The sequence below is a fragment of the Balaenoptera ricei genome, chromosome 7, assembly GCF_028023285.1.
Source record: "Balaenoptera ricei isolate mBalRic1 chromosome 7, mBalRic1.hap2, whole genome shotgun sequence".
In the NCBI taxonomy this organism is placed as follows: domain Eukaryota; kingdom Metazoa; phylum Chordata; class Mammalia; order Artiodactyla; family Balaenopteridae; genus Balaenoptera; species Balaenoptera ricei.
In genome coordinates, this window is record NC_082645.1 from 69,171,693 (window position 1) to 69,192,381 (window position 20,689).

At 42.0% G+C, this 20,689-nt stretch overlaps 1 protein-coding gene across 2 annotated transcripts in view; it reads left to right on the plus strand.

Moving 5' to 3' along the window:
* Positions 1-8,835: 8,835 nt before the first annotated feature.
* ITGA4 (integrin subunit alpha 4) overlaps positions 8,836-20,689 on the plus strand; it is an 80,220-nt gene continuing 68,366 nt past the window's right edge. Inside the window, exons 1-2 of one of the 2 annotated variants that reach the window (XM_059928265.1) lie at positions 8,836-9,105; positions 9,429-9,550. In XM_059928265.1, the coding sequence (XP_059784248.1) occupies positions 8,909-9,105; positions 9,429-9,550 (319 nt within the window). In that variant the 5' untranslated portion in view covers positions 8,836-8,908. Of the gene's footprint in view, positions 9,106-9,428; positions 9,551-20,689 lie in introns of those variants that run through there. The other variant, XM_059928266.1, reaches the window with a different exon arrangement.

The following is a 20,689-nucleotide window of genomic DNA, read 5'->3' on the forward strand; positions in this document are numbered from 1 at the left end:
TACTGATAATTACTTCACATCTACTTTAGCACAGCTTGGAAAATGTACTTTGTAAATTGTAAAGACCCCACACAAGCACAATTTACTTTTTGGTCATTTATCAGAAGACACATATATGAGTTAAACTTCTCTATTTGCATATACTTAACTAAGCCAGCATATGATAAGATAAATGATAAATAGATAAGATATCGAATTATAGACATTGACATATAGACATGTAGATGTTGACATTTATTCAAGATTCATATTTTTGTCCTTGCACTTGCTCATCTCACCTTCTTGAAAAGAGTTAGCAACTGAATCGAATGCCCTTCACCTGCCTATCTGTCTGTGTGTGCTTTTTGATTCCTACTGCAGGCTCTGTAAGAACAGGATTCTCTGGTTGTGAATGGTAACTTAAAACAATAACATTTGGAGAGTGGAAAACTTTAGTGGCAATCTAAGTGAACGCTTGCATTTTAATAAATTAGCTAGCTCTAGTGGGAAGGAGCCACATAGCACAGCTATGTGGAGATCAGCTCAGTGCTTTGTGACCACCTAGAGGGGTGGGATAGGGAGGGTGGGAGGGGAGGCTCAAGAGGGAGGGGATATGGGGATATATGTATGGATATGGCTGATTCACTTTGTTGTACAACAGAAACTGACACAGCATTGTGAAGCAATTATACTCCAATAAAGATGTATTAAAAAAATAAGCTGTAAAAATATAAGGGCAGTTCCATTATCCGTTTCATGTCTCCTAACTCCCTGTATGGTTTCTAAAACTGGTTTTTAAAAAGCCTACTGATTTTTATGTGAAGCAATGAAAAGAGTAAGAAGTAGCTCTACAATCCACCATATATATATTATATATATAATATATATATATATATATATTATATATATAATTGTATTGAATTAGTATTACCATCCTTTGGCCAGTAATAAAAAATATGGGTCTGAGATTTTTTTTTTTCACTTTCATCTACAATTCTGATGAATTCCTTATGAACAACATGTGGTTTTAAAACCAAAATAGTTTTTTAAGTTTCTGTAAATAGAGGGAATTTACTTTATTGGGTCAATATACTGTGCAACTGTTATAAACAAAGCTTTTCAGTGTGCACCAAAAATAGAATATTCAAGCTGTCTGCTGACTTCCAATGCATAGATGTGAGATAGAGCTGAAATTATTTTTATATTTGTAGTATTATTCATTACGTTTTACTAATCCAAATTATAATTATTTTCCCAAAGTTTCTTTGGGATTTTAAGCAACTCAGGGAACTTTGGTGCATTAAATTATTTCTCTTATTTTGCACTATTGTCCTTACAAAGTGGTGTAGCCTCTTTCCACTGTTTACATTCCTCCTATTTACTGATGATATTTTAGTTTCTGATGTTTTCTTACCTCTTTTATCTAGTCTACAAAGACTAATCTCTGTGTTCCCCCAGTTTGCTCTGATTTAAAAAAAACAGAAAACAAAACAAAAGAAAGATAAAGGTAAGATTAAACTAAATTTATTTCTTTTAGTCCCCCAACGAAACCTTTTGCTATTCTGAAAGCATCACAATTGCATTATATAGCTTTTGCTATATTCACAACATATTTTGTAAGTTGCTTTGAAATTGTTTTCTGATTTGAGGTCTGCATGTGTTGTCTATCTAAGTTAAATTGCCAGATTTATCTATCTATCTAGATTGCCAGCTATTCAAGAATAAGAGCACATCTTTAACTTCTTGTATCCGCAGAGTACTTGGAATATGTGTACATAAACGTTTGTTGTGTGATAAAACTTTACCCATGATTAACCAATTTTACACTGTTTATTTACCATGTCCTTTTCTGAAGTGCCTAGGAACTCGATTTTTCAAGATGAGGTCATGCGTATGAAAGCCTCCAGATAAGACGCTGTTGTATAGCCCTTTTACACAGACTCTAACCTCTGATAATAGAAGAGAGTGATGCTGTAAACTATCTGTGTGTCTTGTGAACCTTTGAGATCTTGCATGGACCAGTTGTTAAATCATTCCAGCGCACAAATCCCATCTTCCAGATCAGATTACTTATGAGATAGAATGTTGTCACATAATAACTATGTGCTCTGTGGGGAGAATGGTTTTATACCAGGTCCTTTATACACCATAACAAGAGGAGCAGTTGTTTCTTCTTCTGAACTGAAGCATGCAATAGACTTAGTTTAAGAAGTTATAAAGTATCAGTAGTTTCAGGAGTTGTAAAAAAGACTGGTAGAAAGTGAAATTTCTCAAAATTGTCCTTCTATTCCAGAAAAATTGCCCCAAATAATCCAGCCAGAAGAAACTTGTCTGTTGAATTTCTCTGTTAGGCACCATTTTGTATGGTATTTGGTACCCTCTGGCTCAAACAGTTATTTCTTGATCTGTTAATTTCCCAAACTAAAGGGAACATTTCCAGAGGGAAGGAAAAATAGGCTATGTTTGGGATGGGTTGAAAGAAAGTTAGTTTGAGGCCCAGCATGGAGGGTAGTAGGCCCCAGGCAAGAAATTCTAATTTAATTGGGTTGAGTTGGGGGAGGAGCCATTAAGGGTCTCTGAGAGGGAAATGACGTATTCATAGTTGTAGAAAAAAGCATCTGCTTATGTATGTCAATGTACTGAAAAGTGACAAGGGGATAAAAGTATCAAGAGGATAAGAATCCCAAATCTGTCTGCCATGTTATGCATAACATCTCTCAGTTATACATAATAGGTGTTCAATAAATATTTGTTGAATGAGTGAATAAATAAACAGAAGCAAATAGAGACAGAAAATGCCTTTTATTAACTTAAACTACCTTCCACATGAGTCATTGGCACTGAACTCAGATTTCTATACAGAGTTTATTTCTGTTGGTAGTTTATTTCTATACAAATTGCATCATTAACGATGATAAGAGAAGAAAAGGATGAAGGAGAAAGGGCTACTATTTTTTTCAGTATTGATTATGTGCTAAGTACTGCATTAAAGTGCATTATCCACATTTGCTCATTTCCCCCAGCCAACCAGAGAAAATTTAAGGGATTAAAATCCAAGCTTGAGTAACACTAACAAACCGTGTATGGTTTTGATTGGCAGTTGTGGCCAATGCTGTCGATGCCCCGCCCCTTGGGCCACCTGAGCTCCCAGAGCTCCCCTGCCCAGTACACTTTCCGAAGGTTGGCAGCTTCCCTGCTCAGGTGCCTGTGTCCCTCATCTCCCACTGAGGACTCCTCTGGCACTTGGGAGCGTGCTTGCCTGCGAACAGGTGCAACCTGTAAGTGTGGCAAGGTTAGCCCTCCACCAGTAGAGGGTGAGTCCTTGGATAAATGCCCCAGTCTCCAGGTCTTCCAGGGTTGGGGATTCTGAGGTATGTTTTACACAGTTTCTCAGCAGATTTCAGAACTCTTAGAACGAGGAGAAGCATTATTTCGTGTTTTTTTAAAAAGGAACCTGGTCGTTGATATTCATATTCAAGCATCAGGAAATTTGGACTAATATTACCTATCAGGATAAAAGAGCTTTTTGTTTCATGTTGGGAACTTTACTACTGTGAAATAAATTATCTCCTATGTCGTAGCTCAGATCCCCCAAGAGCAGACCTTGAGACAAGCACTTGGGAGCAGTTGTTTTACTGGGGGAAAGGGAGCACTTTAGAAGGTTGGGTTAGAGGGAGGCAGGAAGAGATCGCAAACATATTCTTTATGCATCACTAATTGTTTTACATGTTACATGGTTTACTTTAGTAACTTAAAAATATCTATTAAAGAAAACATAAACAAACTTAAAAAAAAATCTTAAAAATTACTTGCTAGACATGTCTATGGACGTTCCGCCAATATCTCAGACTCATCTCTAGAACCCAGCCAGCATTATCCAAATACATTCTCCTCTCCCTCCCTATTCCAACTTTTTTTTTTTCTGGTTGCTTTTTCTTTTCTTTTTCTCAAGGCATATCATATCTCTCCTTATAAATTATAAGCTGATTGAGAGTAAGACCCATGTTTTGTAGTACATCGTTGAATCTGCCAAAGGACACATCCATAATGAACATAGACTTGTAAATATCCAGATTTCTTTCAGTTTATGACATTAGTGATGTTAAAAGTCCAAATCATGCAAGGGCCATTCAAAAATACTAACTGCACACCTGCTGTTGGTCAGGCAGAATATCAGGTGCTGGAGATAGAGTGGTGAATAACGTAACAACACAACATGTGTTCTGCCCTTGTGCTCTAGAGAGGAAGACAAAATGAAAAGGTAAAGACATCTGTGATTATAAATTAAAGAGCTATGAAGAGAGTGAAAAGGATGGTCTGCAATATGGTGACCTATTTTAAGTGGATGAGCAGGAAAATCGTCTATGAGAAGAAGACCTTTCAACTGAGACTGAAGAAAGAGAGGAATCATGTGAGAAGTCAGAGGTTGTGCGCCCAGGCAGAGGGAACAATATGGGCAAGGGCACAGAGGGTGAAAAAAACCTTGATGCACTTAAGGAAAGCCAGTGTGAGCTGGCAATGTAGTCAGAGGCCAGATCAGAGAGGCCAGTCCTTGGAGGCCATGTTAAGTGTGGTTTGTACTAGAAGAGCATGGGAAACTATTTAAAGGATTTAAGCAGGGACTTCCCTGGTGGTCCAGTAGTAAAGAATCCACCTTACAATGCAGGGGACGCGGGTTTGATCCCTGGTCAGGGAACTAAGATCCCACATACCGCAGGGCAACTAAGCCTGCGAGGCACAACTACTGAGCTCATGCGCCTCAACTAGAGCCCATGTAAAACTACAGAGGCCATGGGCCCTGGAGCCTGTGCACCACAACTAGAGAGATGCCCACGCACCACAATGAAGAGCCTGTGTGCTGCAACGAAAGATCCCCCATGCCGCAACTAAGACGCGACACAGCCAAAATAAATAAATAAATAAATAATAAATAAGTCTTAAAAAAACAAAAAAGGATTTAAGCAAGGGAGTGGCCTGCATGATTTGATTTAGAATTCTAAAAATTCACTTTAGCTTCTATGTAGAAAATCGATGATGTGGGGATGGGATGAATAGGGAGATCAGGTCTTGGATTACTGAACAGCTCCGATGAGATTACTGTACTTGGAAGAGGGTAGTAGCAGGGCAGAAGAAGCTTCTCAAACCGATGAGCTGGAGATAATATTCTGAAGGTCGATCAATAGAACTTAATTACTGATGGATTAGATGTGGGGAATAGAGAGAGAGAGGGGACTCAGAATTACTTTCCAAGTTTCTGGTCTGAACAACCGGGCAGATGGAGTGCTGTTTTTTGGAAAGAAAGATTGAGTGGAGGAATAGTTGAGATACGGGTCAGAATTCAGTGTTAGACATGTTGCGTGCGCCATGCCCAGTAGACATCCAAGTAGAGATGTCAGGTAGGCAGTAAAACATATGGGTCTGGAGCTGAGAAGAGAGGTCCAGGCTGGAGACACGAGCTGGGGAATCATGGTGGTATTTAGTGGGATTATTTAGTTGGTATTTAAAGATACAGGAAATGGGTTAGAGCTCTTAAGAAGGAGAGAAAGAGAAGGAAAGAGGGCTCAGAATGGAGCCATAGGCCTTTCCGACACTTAGGGTGGAGGGAAAGAAGCCAGCAAAGGAAACTCAGAGTGGCCAGATAGAAAGGAGGGAAGGGCTCAAAAAGTGTCGTGAAAAGAGAGCCTTTCAAGGAGAAATGCTCATTCTTGATAACAGCTGAGAAATTGGGCGAACCCATATTAGAATCCTCTCTACTGGGGAGGACTGCTTACCAAGGAGAGAAATCACTTATATTTTGTCTTTTATTTGAGACCTTAACGCATCTCCTAGCACACAGTGGGCACCTGAAACATATTAATCAAATGACACATTAATTGAATGACTGAATATTTCAGTTCAGTTGAGAGTGAGTGACAGGCATAAGAAGTTTTAAAAAGTCTTTCTGTTCTCCCGCCTACGTGCTCTCCACCCCCCACCTGATTCTCACTCTTGCCTGCAAAAGTAATTGATTGGGGATATAGCAGTATCTTCAGGCTCTGTAATAGCAATGTTAAATACCCTTTATTTCTCCCGACTTAGGAAACATGGACTGTTCTCTAAGCCTTGGAGGAAGAAAACTCAGGGCTACCACAGTGTATGAGATCATAAAGGGTGGCTGTTTCTGCAAATGTAGTGAAATCATAACCATAATGACCATTACAGAAATTAGGTCCTGCCCTATCAAGTGCTCTACTGGCCGCTACTCCTCTTAGTTATCCTGTGAACGAATTGTGTTGAGTGGATTTCATTGTATAAGATTTTGGTGAAAGGAGGGAAAGGAAGAGGTGGGGGTTCAGATCAGTGGCTCTGACACTGCCAGTGCCTGGAGGGTGTGTGAGGGCCTTTGATATACCTGCTTCTTGGGCCTCCACTGGAAATTCTGTGGCAGCAAGCTTATTTCAGAATGATGAGCTAGTTGTAGAACTGGATTGAAATGAGGATGTCGATCTACCCAGAAACGAATATGCCCTGAGCAGAAAATCAGAGCAGGACCATTCACCATGGGCCCTGATAGCTACTTTCTGGAAGCCGTTTCATTTCATGTTTACAATAGATTTATCACTTACCATTATTTGCCTTCTACCTTATTGAGAATAATAAGAGGATTACTACTCCCCTTGTTTTGTCTGTTGACAAAAGAGTAAAAATAATTGGGTTGGGTTTGGCTAGAATATCCTAACACTCTACAAGCATCTCAAACTCCACCTGTCTAAAATTTAATTCACCAACGCCCCCCCATCTGTACACACACACACACACATGCACACACACACACACACACACACATAACCTCATTCCTCCAGTGTTTTTCTCTGTGAATTAGCACCATATTCCCAGATCCCAGACTCGAAACTTGGTCATCATCCTGACTCCTTCATCTCAGCTCCACATGCGTCTTTACCAATGCTATCACCACGTTCTGTCGGGTTCTGACTCTCAGATATCTCTTGAATCTCTTGTTTCCTCTATCCCTCCTGCTCCTTCCTAGTTCAGGCCACCCTCATCTCACCACTCAGTACTGCAGGAGCCTGCAAAGTTAGGTTTTCTGTCTTCGGTTTTTTCTTCACACTTCTGAAACCCGCAGCTGATCCAGACCAGTCCTCCAACAGCCTCCTTTTAGCTCCAGCATAAACACTCCTAGCCTGGCTTAGGAGGTTCACAGTGTGTCCCTGCCTCCCTACTCAGCCTCATATTGTACGATCCTGTGTGGGAGCCGCTAACTGCTCTAGCCAAGGCCACCTCTTCCGCTTCCTCTGCCTGGCCCTGCCGGCCCTGTCCCACATCCCTCCTCTCAAAGTGCTTAGCCTAACAACCCTCCTTGTCCTTCAACTCTAACTGTCCCTAAAGCATCCAGAACTTTCTCTAGTTAGTAAATGTTTGTCTGTCTACCACTTGGCTGAAAATTTTTCTGAAAGCTTGTCCTGCCTTGTTCACCATGGCATCCTGTGGACCTAGCAAAGTGCCTGCTCAATGAATATGCTGAGTAAATGAACAAGTATTTTAATTACGTGTCTGCCTTTACAGCTTCAGAGGTGCTATTTCAGTATGGTTTTAATGCACATGCGCACACACACACTACTTGATGAATGCTTTTTCTTTCTCTTTTTTTTTCCACACAATAATAATTAATAACTGTACCTGCATCTTCTGCAAATACCAGCCTAATTATCTATGGCTGTCTCTGGTTGCTCTAGAAAGAAACCTGAGGCACACCTGGATTAATTAGGACGAGAATCAAACCCAGTTCAGGTGTGTTGGGCTGTGGGTCCCCAGCGCATTTTCAGAGGCTCATTATGGTGTCTGACTCTTGACCTCAGCTGGGTCTAAGCCCTGAGGGCAGGTGTATCCGGAGGAACCGAGTGGATGCGTGGAAAGGGGGAGCATCAAGAACCGGAGGGAGGAATCCGTTGAAGTGAGGCAAGGCACAGTGCTTCCTTAACCCAGACTCGCCCTTGGACTCAGCAACAACCTAAACTGCCTGCCTATGCCTTTCAGCTCGAGCCACTGCTCCTCAAGCAAGCAGCCCGGACTTAAGAGGAAGTATGGCGAGGAAGGAAGTGGGCCTAGAAGGGTGCAGGGTTCTGAGTCTTGAAGTGATATACCATAACGTCTTTATCGGCCGCCTTCAGGGAGTGCGCTTTGTTTAATCTGTGGCTCCCTAGTGGTTGCTTATGCCCCCAAAATCAGGTATACCGCTTAACTATCAACGGAAGATCAGGACAGTTCCCCGCCGCAGTCCCTCCCGGCGCCCAGGTTTGTGGCCGGCCTTTGGGCCACGCCGGGCAGGCCGAGGAGCCTCTGCGTTCATAGCGGGGCGCGCGCGGGTCGGATTGGGGCCACGCCGCTAAGCATCTAGGCCTCAACCACGGGTAAAAGGCGAAGCCCCGGACCCCTTCCGGCTCCACTCTTGCAGTCCCGGGAGCCCGGAGTCATCCCGTGCTCCGGGACTAGGAGGCCCCGGCCTGGACGCGCGTTCTGCGCAGCCAAGGTCCCCTAGCGCCCCCTACAGCCTCACGTGCGTGGAGACGGCACCGGGTCCTGCGGCTCCGCACTGCGTCCGGGACCCCACCCAGCGGCCCGCGCCCCGGGACCACGTGAGCACCGCACCTCCAGACTGCAGAAACGGGGCGTGGGGGCCGGCGGGCGCGCAGCATCCCCGGCCATCTCTGATCGCTCCGCCCGCCGCGGCCTGACTCCCCCTCCCTCCCTCCCCCTGTCCCTCCCCCCCCCACCCCCGTCCCTCCCGCCCGCCCGCCCGCCCGCCCGCCGGCGCCGGACACGCTGAGCCTCTTCTCTTGGGGCGCTCTTCCCCTTGGCCGACCGTCTCATCCCGCGCAACTCTGGGACGGACAGTGGCCGTTTGGTGTTGAATGTTCCCCTCGGAGAGCGCATGGCTGCGGAAGCGAGGTGCGGGCCGGGCCCCCGAGGGGCCGCCGTGTGGGAGGCGGTGGTGCTCCTGCTGTGCTTGGGAGTCCCGACCGGGCGCCCCTACAACGTGGACACCGAGAGCGCGCTGGTTTTCAAGGGCCCCGCCGACACCCTGTTCGGCTACTCGGTGGTGCTGCACAGCCACGGGGCGAACCGCTGGTGAGTGGGGTCGGAGGCGGCGCCCTCGGCATCTCAGAGCGGCGAGCGAAAGGCGCCTCGGGGATTCCCTGCCCGGTTCAAACTTTCCTCCCTCCGCGGGAGGCAGGAGGGGAACCCTGCGACGGCCAGCTCGCTCGAGGAGTGCTCGGGAAACTAACTTATCTTGGGGTGGCAGCACCCGGGCTGCGTTCTGGCGCCAGGCCCTGGAGTTTGGGGTGGCGGGTTGGGTGCGCGGAGTGGTGGGCGGAGGAGTCCGTGAAGACCCGGAGTTCAGTGGCCAGCACGGCTCACGTCTGCGCGCACGTGCCCATTGCTCACTTTAGGCTCGTAGTCGGGGCGCCCACGGCCAGCTGGCTCGCCAACACTTCAGTGGTCAATCCTGGGGCGATTTACAGATGCAGGATTGGAAAGAACCCAGAGCGGACGTGCGAACAGCTCCAGCTGGGTGAGTTGGACCTGGGGCCGGGAGCTCGTGACCCCCTCCCCCCAACACACACACACACACACACACACACACACACACACACTTGTGAGCCCCACGGTAGCAGAAGTCCTGGAAACACTCGTGTTGCCCATTCTAGTTTAAAGCGAATGATTTTCACTATTAACTCTACGCCATCTTCCCTTCTAAACATAAACGTGGTCTCCTTTCTGTCAATATTGTGCTCCCTTTTGCTTATGACAATGATTGCAGTACTCTGACCAAACTATGTGGAGAAAAATTTCTTATAAAACTTTCTCCTCACATCTCCCCTCCGCGCCCCCCCCCCCGCCCCCGCAAAGTGTAAAACACATCTTAAAGTCTCTCAGCACGTTAAGGACAGGATCCAGCTAAGCCAAGACTTGAGAATTTTATTTCTATCTTTGACCTATCAGCCTTGTTAAAGAACAGGCTAAGGGGCAGATCAGGAATAGCAGTTGGAATTGATCCCATACCCTGTCATTTAGCCCAAGGGCTTTCTGAAAAAGAAAATGATACAGTTTTACTTAGATATGAAATGTAAAAGGAGAGCACAAGAAAAAATTGGCATCTCCACTGTTAATATGATTAAAATGAAGTTTAACATATAATAATTTTTCTTTCCAAAAACTCCGATGTTAAATGGTTACCTCTATTTGAAATCATTTCTTAGTGTCTCTTCTTAGATTTGTGACAGCTTGAAAAATGCGTTCTGATGGGGGAGAGCAGAAAGTTCATGTTTCAAAGCCAAAAGCAAATTTGCTTTGCATAGACACATGGGGGAGGAAAGGGGAACTAATATCAATTCAGACCCTATCTTGCTTCAAACATGGTTAGGAACTGCTATATATGTTGCTTGTTTTCCACAAAACACCACTGGATCATGGTTGGCATTGTTCTTACTTTACACGTGAGGGCTCTGTGACTCAGAGAGTTGCAAGGACTTTTTCTAAAGTTATTCAGCTAGTGAATGGAAGATGGGACCTCAAGTCAAAGTCAGGTCTGCTTGGGTCCAAAGTCCAAGCCCTTTTCTCTCATGTGTGCATCTTCAGTGAAAATAAAATTCAATGACGAGTCCGCTATGTTGTCTGCTGCGCTGATGAGTCATCTGTGAATGGTGAATAAAAGGTCATAATTGGTACCTTTTTCCTATTTATCTTTGCTATCAATGGACTTTTGGGATAAGCTAGTTACTGAATCTTTAACACTCCCCTCCCCCCATTTTTGGTAGTAATCTTTGCTTTTTCTCAAACTGGGAAGCGGCTTCCCTTCATTGAGAATGAAGTCAAATAGAGTATGCACATAATGGAAGTTTATTTTTGACTCAGCATCCGTAAGAGTATAGTAGGAGTTGTCTGCAGTGTGTACAATAGGCCCCAGCCTCTCATTAAGCATCTTCCATCCCCAAAGGCAGACTAGGAAAGCATAACATATTCACAGACCTATCCATTTGGAATAATTCTGCAAAGCATAATTTTCATTGCATGAGAGACTTGTAGGATGAAGAATTAGGGAGCGGAGCAGACAGCCTTGATCTGCCAGAGGATCTTGACAAGGTCTCAGGAGGGAATGTTTTATTTTTGTTGTCCTGTCATAGTTTTCTGATTCATGACATTATAACTACTGGTATTTAGCTCCTACTTCCTTCCTGGAAGGGCACTGAATCTATTTCTAGATGTCTGTATTTAACTGGAAAGATCCTGTCATAATATTATATAAAATTCAAAATTTAAGATAATAATACCTGCCAAAATTGAAGGAAAATCTAAGTTGATTGGGCACGTGGAGCATAGGGGTTGACTACAGAAATATCCACAGAAAAATGTGCACATGGTAGATGTTCAACAAACATGAATTAAGTGAAGATGTACTGGATGGATAAATGAATAAAAGCAAAGTGAAAGTTTGTCATCGACCTGATTGGTGAATAAGAGAATTAATTAGAAATGACAAGCCAAAGGGATATTTTTAACTTTCAAATTTTTGATCAATAAAAAGGTTTCTACTGAGATGAAAGGCAAAAAGGAAGACAAGATTTCTAGTCAGTCAACTGGTTGAAACACTAATAGCTGTAGTAATAGCTATGAACATTTGCAAAAGAGTTGACTGAAATTACTTCTCATATAACATTTCAAACGATATATCTTCTCTTCCTTATATAAAGAAATCGTGTGTTTCAATTCAGCACAGACTCAGAAGTAACTTGAAGCTGTAAAATAAGGGATTGAGGATAATGTCTAGAAAGGAAACACTGAAAACGATACATCGGTAACTAAAGACATTTACAGATTCTCAGGTTTGTGGACTATGTAGTATTCTTTATGAAGAATTTTCAAGGAAAAAATACATACACAATCGTCTATATAAGGTGGCTTCAGTTGTTCTGTCTCAAATATGGGTGACTATAACATATGCAAAATGCTTAGCTCAGTACCTGACATACAACTGACATTCAAAAAATATTTATTTTTTGTCTCTATTTTCTACTTAAATCTATATCTGCATGTTATCTGTTATGGTAGGCAGGTTGAGGTTATAAATAGGGACAGTTAATAGATGAAACCAAAAGTTAAATGTGTAAATGAAAAGGTAACAGTTGAAACACAATGAAAAATATTTTTTGTTGGCCCAACCAAAAAATCTTATAATAACTAAAGATTCAGCTATGACTGCCATGTCATAAAATGTTTTCTTTCATTCATGGCCTAATTTGCTATCAAAGAGATGAAGTTGAAAGATCTCTTAAAATGGTGCCAATCTCCTACACAATTCAAAGTGCTATCTACATGGACTAGTCTTTAGGTCTCAGAATTTCAGATCAAAGTTTGATTCAGACAGACTCCTTCCCTCAGAAGAGGAGTCAATACCCTTCCCCCCTATCTCCTAACCCCTCTTCCCTGCAGTGGCTAATGTTGTCCCATACTATGGTATATTCACTGTAGTCATAATCAGAAGTGAGCAGCAGATGCCTATTTATCTAGAATGTTCAGGGTATGAGATGTTGAGAATCAGATACCCCTTTTAGTGAAGTGAATTGACTGTAGAAGAGGTGCATTTCTTCCTGTGTGCAAACAGGCTTCTTCCACCTTCCTGCCTGACTAAGAAGTGTCTCTCCCCTCACTTCTTGGTACTGCTCTCTGTGAACCAGAGGAAGGTAGTCTCTCCATCAGGAGGGTTTGAATCCAAACTTGTTCATGAAGACTCCGTGTCTGGGGAGGCCATAGTGATTTCCACAGGTTCAGTTGCTTTTTCCACTCAGGTGCTTTGTATCCTTGCTAAGTTTTTTAAAAGGAAACTTTGATCACAGATGGTTGCTAAATTAAGGCATCACAAATAATGACTTCATTAATGTATTTATCCATTTCCAGTATTTGAACAATTAGAACATAATAAAATACATAAATGGCTAAAAAATTATACTAAAAAGATTACCTTTATTTGGTCGTTCAAAAGGCATACTAGATCTTTCATTACTTTGAAGTTGCCACTAGTAGCATTATACATGTGTGTTTGGGCGTGCACATGCGTGCACACACACACACACTTGTCTGGGTAATAGAGGCTAAAATTATACAATTACACTGTCCAGTACAGTAGCCACTAACCACATGTGGCTATTGAGCACATGAAATGTGGCTAGTTTGTAGTGAGAAGTACTGTAGGGCAAATTACATTCTGGATTTTGAAAACTTAGTACCAAAAAAAAAAAAAATACATACACACACACACATACATATACGTAAAATCTCTTAATTTTTTTAAAAAATTTTTTAATTTTATTTATGGCTGTGTTGGGTCTTCGTTTCTGTGCGAGGGCTTTCTCTAGTTGTGGCAAGCGGGGGCCACTCTTCATCGCGGTGCACGGGCCTCTCACTGTCGCGGCCTCTCTTGTTGCGGAGCACAGGCTCCAGACGCGCAGGCTCAGTAATTGTGGCTCACGGGTCTAGTTGCTCCACGGCATGTGGGATCTTCCCAGACCAGGGCTTGAACCCGTGTCCCCTGCATTGGCAGGCAGATTCTCAATCACTGCGCCACCAGGGAAGCCCCTCTTAATTTTTTAGATATGGATCACATGTTGAAATAAATGTTTTGAAACTAATATTGATTACATTTTTAAATGAAAATATTTTGGATGTATTAGGTTAAAGAAAATATATTATTAACATCAGTTTTACTTTTTAATGTGACTACTGTAAAATTATTTCATATGTGACTTGTATTATGTTTCTTTCGGACAGCACTGTTCTAGAGAAACATAACTTCCCTATGTAAAATAACACTAACTTTTTATCAGGTGCCTTCCCAGTGTCTATGCATAAAATGATTGGAATTTTCACTTTTCTAGACCAATGTTGTATAGTTACTAGACCTTTAAGCTCTCTCCTTGTACCTCTTTTTCTTACTAGAAAGAACAGTGGTTTATTAAGTTAGTCATCATTATTCCCCTTCAGATTTCTTTCTGGAAATTATATTGCCTTAGCCAGCCTCCTGGTTTATATTACATAACCTACTTGGAGGAGGTTCAGTTAATTAGCATTTGTGTCATTAAACTAATGATTACCTCACTCTCACTTCTGCCTGATTTGTAGGAATTATTAGCTTAACATTAAAAGGCAAACCTCTCACTGTTGAAACTTCAAATATGTCCTTGATAACTTTCCTTTTCTTTCTCCTTTGTGATACTCTTTAAATTGTAGCTTATGAAGATGACGTTGATACAGACTGGTCATTTTGAAAAATCACCCCTGAACAGAGGTTGTTATGCTAATTATGCACAAAATTAAGACAGAGAGCTTCATGAATAAGCCATCATATTACAAGAATTGTTTCCTTATTTCCAGCAATTTCCCAAACTCCATCTCTAAAAGAATGGTTTCCACCTAATTTAAGAGATGAGATTTTCTAAAATGTATTTTAGTTTTTGCCTAAAGTTTACTTGACCACTGGGTGATATTTCTAATGACTAAAAAATCTCTCCCTTTGGCAGCAGTTCTTGGGCCAGATATGGTAATCCACTGTGCTTGTAGGTCATTTATTGAGGGATGTCAAAGGGTGAGAACCTGGGCATACAAAAGAAACATGGCCCTTGCCCCAAGGGGTTTACAGTCTATAGGTTAGGTTATTATAAGAAAGTATGGTGAGAAGATCTAATCTATTTAGGAGATTAAGGTGATGTCTTCCTAAGAAATTGATGTTCTAGTGGAAAACTGAAAAAAAAAAAAAAAACAACAACAACAAAAAAATCAAGAGTCAGCCAGAGGAAGAGGTTATGGGAAAGGGTGCCAGACAGAGCAAACAGTGTGTATGAAGACCCTGAGGTCTTTGAGAGGGCAGCGTCTTTGGACTGAAAGAAAAAATGCATACAGTTGAACTGTGGAGTGTGAAGTGATGATAGGTTGGAGAAGTAAGCAGGGATTATTTGTGTTACAGCTTGGTAAGCTCTCTGGCAGCTGAAGAAGCCCTGGCTGTCAGCATGCTCATGTGTGGTTTCACACTCTTCCTCGGCGTGTGCACAACGCAGTGGAGGCTGGTGCTGGGTGTGGGGCTGGGGGTAGCAGATGCACAGTTGGAGCTGTTGGCTGCAGATGGGCGTTGTGGTGCTGAGCAACAGAAGGCAGAGCCTGACGCAGGCCCACAGAAACTTACAGGGGCCCCGCTGTCCATGTGCTTCCCCATGGCTGCACACTTTCCCCTGGGCGTGTGCACTGCAGTGAAGCTTGGTGACGGGCAGCGGGCTGGTGGCATGCAGATGCACAGCTGTAGGGCCGAACCCTGAGCCCGGGCGCAATGGTGGGGTCCGCCACAAGGGTCTAGGCTGGTGTCTTGCACTTGGGCTTTGGTGGGTACAGGGAGGGGCTCAAGTGGCTGGCTTCTTATACTAGGGTAGCCATAGAGGCCTGGGATGACTGGTGGTGTGGTTTCTGGGCTTTTCAGTGAGAGAAAAGGAAGTAGGGAGGAGCCCAGGCATCAATTAACACTAACACCTGTGTGGCAAAAGCTGGCAAGATCTGCAGGGGGTCCACAGTGGCTGTACTGGCCTTTGGCTTAGCCAGTGCTGAAATCTGCTCTTGTCTCCGTGAACTGGACTTTGTAATTATTAAATGAGAGAGATGATAAAGAAGGTTTCAAAATGTTACCCAAGGTTCTGACTTGGGCTGTTGGATAGATGATGGTGCCATGTCCTGTGAGATGTGAAAGTAAATATCTGGAAATCAGTTGGATGTATGGGTCTGGAGGGCAGGAGAGGTCTGTAGGGGCAGTTCAGAGTTGAAGGTAATTGGCATAGAGACGGTAATCAAAGCCATGGAGGTTAATGAGTTTAACCTGGGAACTCTCTAGACTGAATAGATCATCAGGCCCAGGAGAGATCCCAGAGGCTTCCTACAGCTTGAGAGGCGACTAGAACACTGTTGCTCAACTCTGGCTGCAAGCTAGATTCTCCTGCAGAGGTTTAAGAATACCAGTGCTGGTGGCCTCCTCCTGAACTAATAAAATCTCTGGGGGTGGGTCTAGGGTAGGATATTGTGATTTGTAATAAGAATATATTGATATATTTGGTCTTCACCCTCATTTCTGGCACAGAGATCCTAAAACCCTTGGAGTTTTCTAGAGATAAAAATATCTTTTGTTATGTCAGTGAGGTGACTTTAGGACCTAAGGATGTGGCTGGTTGCCAGTGGAACCAACCATATGATTAGATGGTTGGAACTTTCATTTCTATCCCCCTGACCTCCAGCAAGAGAAGAGGGGCTGGAGGTTGAACCAGTTGCCAATGGTCAATGGTTTAATCAATCATGCCTATGTAACGAAACCTCCATAAAAACCCACAAGGACAGGGTTGGTGAACACGTGGAGATTTAGGACTAGTGGTGCATTCAGAGAGGACCTGGAAGCTCCCTGCAAGTTCCTCATGCCTTGCCCCATGTGTCTCTTCCATCCGGCTGTTCCTGAGTTACCTCCTTTTATAATAAACTGGTAATCTAGTAAGTAAAATGCTTCTTTGAGTTCTGTTAGCCGCTCTAGCAAATTATTCAAACCAAAGGAAACTTCAATAGCTGGTGGACTTGAGATTGGCATCTGAAGTGTGTGCGTCGGAGGGGGAGCAGGGGTATGGGAGGAAAGCAGTCTTTTTAAATTTTTCATCTATTTTAATCAGCTATTAAACAGATACACCTGGTGCATTTTTACCTTTCAGGTTTCTTTTAAAAGTTCTATTACCCATGAAGGAAGTTTTGTGTTAATTTATTAAAGTTGCCTAAATTTCCTAATACTATAGAAGATAGTCACAAATTACTCAATGATAGTAAGCTATTTTTTGGTGTTGCTCAGTAATGCACTGTATTTATTTATTTTTCTCTTTGTACCTTTTGACTCCCTTCACCCATTTCTCCCTCCCCACCTCCACCTCTAGCAACTACATATCTGTTCTATCTACGAGCTTGTTTTTTTTCTTTCTTTTTTTTTTAGATTCCACATATAAGAGAGATCATACAGTATTTGTCTTTCTCTATCTGACTTATTTCACTTAGCATAATGTCATTTGGGTTCAGTCATGTTGTTGCAAATGACAAGATTACATTATTTTTTATGGCTGAATAATATCCCATTGCATATATGTACCACAATTTCTTCATCCACTCATCCTCAGTGGACACTTAGGTTGTTTCCCATCTTGGCTATTATAAATAATACTGCAATAAATATGGGGGGTACATAATATTTTTTTGAGTTAGTATTTTCATTTTCTTCTGATAAATACCCAGAAGTGGAATTGTTGGATCATATGGTAGTTCTTTTATTTTTTGAGGAACCTCCATACTGTTTCCATAGTGGCTGCACCAATTTACATTCCCACCAACAATGCACATCCTTTTTCTCCACATCCTCACTAACATTTGTTATCTCTTGTCTTTTTGATAATAGCCATTCTGATAGGTGTGAGGTAATAGCTCATTGTGGTTTTGATTTGCATTTCCCTGATGATTAGTGATGTCGAGCATGTTTTTATGTACTTCTGGTCCATCTGTATGTCTTCTTTGGAAAAATGTCTATTCAGGTCTTCCACTCAGATTGTTTGCTTGTTTTGCTATTGAGTTATATGAATTCTTTATATATTTTGGATATTAGCCCCTTATCAGATATGTAATTTGCAAATATTTTTTCTCATTCAGTATGTTGCCTTTTCTGTACAGAAGTTTTTTAGTATAATGTAGTCCCACTTATTTATTTTCGCTTTTGTTGCTTTTGCTTTTGGTGTCAGATTTAAAAAATCATCACTAAGACCTATGTCAAGGAGCATGTAGGACTGAACCCTTAACCTGTGGGATCTGACATTATCTCCAGGTTAGATAGTGTTACAATGGAGTTGAATTGCAGGACACCCACCTGGTATCAGAGAATTGCTTGTTTTTTTTTTTTTTTTTTTTTTTTTTTTTTTTTTTTTTTTTTTTTTTTTATAAATTTATTTATTTATTTTAGCTGTGTTGGGTCTTCATCTCCGCGCGAGGGCTCTCTCCAGTTGCGGCAAGCGGGGGTCACTCTTCATCGCGGTGCGCGGGCCTCTCTTGTTGCGGAGCACAGGCTCCAGACGCGCAGGCTCAGTAGTTGTGGCTCACGGGCCCAGTCGCTCCCCGGCATGTGGGATCCTCCCAGACCAGGGCTCGAACCCATGTCCCCTGCATTGGCAGGCAGATTCTCAACCACTGCGCCACCAGGGAAGCCCAGAATTGCTTGTTGATGATGTGGAAAAACTTCACACACATACGTTGGAATTGGGTGCAGAACCCTTAGTAGTGCATCAGGAATTTCCAAAGGTCCCCACATGATTCCAATATTCATCCATGGTTGAAAACCATTGGAGAAGAAAAAAGAGCCTGAAAAATAGATTGAGAAGGAAAAGCCAAAGAGGTAGCTAGGAAATCAGGTCAATGTGGCACTATGGAAGTAGAGGAATGAGAGATTCTATAAAGAGGTGAGTGGTTGGCATTATCAAAAGTTGCCAAGAGGTCAAGCTAGGTAAGAACTTAGGAGGTTTCGTTGGATTTGGAGAGAATTGGTTCATTAGTAACCTTGGTAAGACCAGTTTTAGTGGTGATACCAGACTTCAGAGGGTTGAGAAGTGAGGAGTGTGAAAATATTGTTGGCAGATGTCAACTCTTAACTGGGTTCTTCCTTTATTTATTAAATAAATTTTATCAATTACTTATGCTGGTACTGGGAATAGAAAGGTGGCTAAGATGGCTAAAGCCCTGAAAGAACTCAGTGACAGGGGAAACAGGGAAACATAATTACCTACAAGAAAATGTAACATGCATAATGATAGAGACACACAGTGGGGAGAAGAAAATGTTTGGATGATGAGAGAAGTTTTCCTGGAAGAGTAATTGAGCCAGTTCTGACCAGTTTTGATGAGCATGTAGTAGAATCTCAGTGAATGTGAAATGGATGGGTGCATTTCTGAGATTTGGGTGGGATCCTCTGGGGTTTGCTGTATATTTCAATATTGTTCCAAAAGGTCTAGGCCAGCCTTGGGTTCCAGACTCTGCCTACTCATACCAGGCAACCTAAAGAATACACACTCCTGAGATAGGAAGCTTGGAACTGACTGTCTTTAAAACAAGGGGATTTTAATTTTGGGAAGAGCTGGAGGTATCAAATTAAATATGGAAGTGGACTTGCAAGTGACAGAACTGGGCTCAGTAATGCAGTGTGTTGGTTCTGATGCTCTCAGTTTATCCCCAGGAATTTTTTTTTAATGATTTGAAATCTTTTTCATATAATTTATATGAAATACTGTAATTCTCAATGAATATGTTCAGAAGTAGTAAGAGTATAGATTTAGTTATCAAATCTCTTTCGCAGGAAATATTTTGTGAAGTGGATTAGACATGTCCTTTTAAAATGATACCCTTTGCAGAAGTCTCTTGTCAATATCTACCCTCTGTGAAATCTTTCTAGGTCTACCTCACCCCAGTGCTATTCTCTGTTTTCTTGTGACCATTTTCTAGTATTTATTAGAATATCATTATTTTGTCTGCAAATCATTGTCTCTGCAACATCTTATCCCACCGTTTAAACTTTGAATGAAACGATGTCCTCTGTTATTGGTAACCCCTCATCTCAGTCGATCCTACATTGATTGGTACAGAATGATGCCATGGACTCCCTGACTGATTTTGACGTTTCTCGCATATTTTTAAACCTTGTTATTAGCCTGACCTCCTCCTCCATCCTACCCTGTGAATTCCAAAACCAGGCTCAGAACTTCAGTATTGACCACTGAGCATTAAGTGAGGGCAGGTTTCCCTGGAGTTTTTTTTCTGTTTACATTTTTGCTTTATTCTTGTTTCAAAGACACTCAAAATGGTATCTATATATTAGTGATACTTTTTCAAATGAACGCATAAGTCTAAGAGATTAGTTGAAAACCATGGAAGTAGAGAATTTTCTTTCCTTATTTTCTAATGCTGGAAGTTAATGTTATATAATAAGTTATTGTAGAAATAGAATTAGAATAGGATTATTAATAATGTTGATACTTGGATTCACTCCCTGATTAACAGTTAAAAGTACTAATAGCAAATCATTGTAAAGTGGTGTAGGGTGGTGGATAACAGTACGGGTTTGAATCCTTCCTTCCCCCCTTATAAGTAGTGTGACTTTGGGCAAGATGCTTAATCTCCCTTTGTATCAGCTTCTCCATCTGTGAAATTGGGATAATGATAATAATACCTGCCTCATAGGGATATAACGAAAATTAAATGACTTAATATACATGTTTACATGTATTAAAAGTGTGCCTGGCACATACAAAGCATATAATGTGTTATTTATTATATAAATAATTATATAATTATTGTAAGACAACATTCCTTCTTTAAATTTTGCACAGCAAATATATCCGTTGCTGTACATTCTTCTGCTGTACTTAGTAAAAATACTTGTATAGGTTTTCTGTAGGAATTTAAAGAAGTTTGGGCCTAAGGCACCTGGAGGAAACCCCAATCTTAGGTTCAAGCTCACAAGCAGGATGGTTTTCTAGGGTTCTGAAGTCTAGTGATGTCTCAGGATCAATTCAGATTCATAAAATTGCAACCATCAAGCTTGCCTCTACTGCCAGAACTT